Source organism: Quercus lobata, chromosome 8, assembly GCF_001633185.2.
Source record: "Quercus lobata isolate SW786 chromosome 8, ValleyOak3.0 Primary Assembly, whole genome shotgun sequence".
NCBI classification, from domain to species: domain Eukaryota; kingdom Viridiplantae; phylum Streptophyta; class Magnoliopsida; order Fagales; family Fagaceae; genus Quercus; species Quercus lobata.
In genome coordinates this window covers 2,329,703-2,331,534 of record NC_044911.1, presented here as the reverse complement: position 1 = coordinate 2,331,534, position 1,832 = coordinate 2,329,703, and the positions used below count along the sequence as shown (strand labels likewise).

The 1,832-nt window shown below is 34.1% G+C and overlaps 1 protein-coding gene across 1 annotated transcript; it reads left to right on the top strand.

The window, feature by feature from the left end:
• The first annotated feature begins 340 nt into the window (after positions 1-340).
• On the top strand, positions 341-1,212 carry LOC115958255 (heavy metal-associated isoprenylated plant protein 47-like). Its single transcript, XM_031076661.1, has 3 exons — positions 341-446; positions 558-636; positions 730-1,212. Exons 1-3 carry the CDS (start codon positions 441-443, stop codon positions 1,050-1,052), a joined length of 408 nt encoding a protein of 135 aa, XP_030932521.1. The 5' UTR covers positions 341-440; the 3' UTR covers positions 1,053-1,212.
• Positions 1,213-1,832: the final 620 nt, after the last annotated feature.

Here is a 1,832-nt window from a genome sequence, read left to right as displayed (position 1 = left end):
TGGTTAATGAAAAATTAGAGAAAACTGAAATTAAAGTGAACTGTTGGGCAGAACTGGTACGATCCGTAAGACTCAAGCATTTGTCATCACAAAAACAATCAACTAGATTATATGAATACCCATTTCCCATGGCTATAATGATTACTGCATGTACAATGCACCTATAAAGTTGAACAATTTATACTCTCTATTTTTTTTTTTACTAGTTGAAATCATGATTTCACATCACAATTTCAATTAATTTTTCAGTTGTGTGTAAAGGTGTGTGTGCAACAATATTTGTCCTTTTTTTTTTTTTTTTTTTTTTGAGCTCAAGTAACAAGTATGTTCACCAACAGGCTATATAAGACCTACAATTCTTTTTTCCCCATTAACACAGATTAAGCACATCATAGTTTTCTGACAGAGGCTGCAGCTTGTATTGTTGCCTGCTCTAAAACATGAAGGTAAACTTCAATACTAATTACACCATTTTCATGCTGTAGAAAGAAAAAAGGCTTTGGAATATACTTAGATTTTATTACAATATTGTGAGATTTTTTTCTTATATGGTGTAGCAAAAAATAGTTATCAAGGTGCAAATGGCCTGTGACAAATGCAGAGCCAAGGCCATGAAGATTGCAGCAATAGCAGATGGTTAGCACCAAATCACTCCTAGCTTTATGGCTTTTCAGAAACAATATATTGTCAATAAGGTGGTACTTAATTACATGTTCATTGATTTTACAGGTGTGATCTCAGTTGCTGTAGAAGGAGCAGATAAAGATCAATTGGTGGTGATTGGTGAATGTGTTGACTCGGCTAACCTGACCTGCTCGTTAAGGAAGAAGCTTTGCTATGCCACCTTATTGGGTGTTGAAGAAGTGAAGGAAGAAAAGAAAGAGCCAGAACCAGTGAAACCAAAACCAGAAGAAGAAAAGAAGCCAAGTACATCTTCAACTTGTTCTACTGGATGTATTCAGTTACCCGTGTGCCCTCAATATCCACCATATCCCACATTCTATGAAGTGGCAGTCTATGATCCGAGTCCAAGTTACTGCTACATCATGTGATCTACATTTTTCTGATTCTTGCAACCCCGTTTTATGAGATCTGAATTTTTTTTTTTTTTTTTTTTTGGTTTCTCTCTGTTCTTTTTTTATGTTCAATGCATTATGTCGATTCGAGTGTTACCTTGAGATGGGTTAGATTATAGTTCTTGTTTGGTTATTATTTTGGCCAATGCCTGAAATATTTACTCATTTGATTTGACTTTTATATATTTTTAATTTGTTTAAAGTGTTCTAAAGAATTTATTCTTGAGATTGGAAAAAAAAAAGTTTTAAGTTGTTTTCAAAATAATAAAAAATACTATTGGAAACATGTAAATAAATAAAAAAGTGTTTTTAAGACCAAAAGAAATTGAAAACAGATTTGAAAAAAAAAAAAAAAAATGATTTGTCTCAATTAAATGAGATTGCCTAAAGTCACTCAGCCCATGGGTCAACCCATCAAACATGAACAGACCAATACTCTCGATCAATAATGCCTTCCTTTAGATAGGTTGAGTATGTTGGTCGAACGGGCTTCGGTTGAATAAGTCAGTATGAATTGCACTTGATTTCTGATCCTAACCCATCTACCTTCCCCTATCAATGGCCAACTTAATCATAATCCTACGAAGGGCAAGCTTGGGGGTTCCCTATTCTCTCTCTCTCTCTCTCTCTCTCTCTCTCTCTATGATAATCACTAGTTCACTTCCTCTCACTTTTGTATTTATTGCATTCACTTACTGTCAATCATATTAGATGCTATTTAAGATGAGTCATATTTCTGCAAGGGACAATATCTCA

Excerpts from the sequence above, each read along its gene's own strand:
- LOC115958255 (XM_031076661.1), top strand. Across the intron at positions 637-729 it reads GATTGCAGCAATAGCAGATG|GTGTGATCTCAGTTGCTGTA; the intron begins GTTAGCACCAAA and ends TTGATTTTACAG.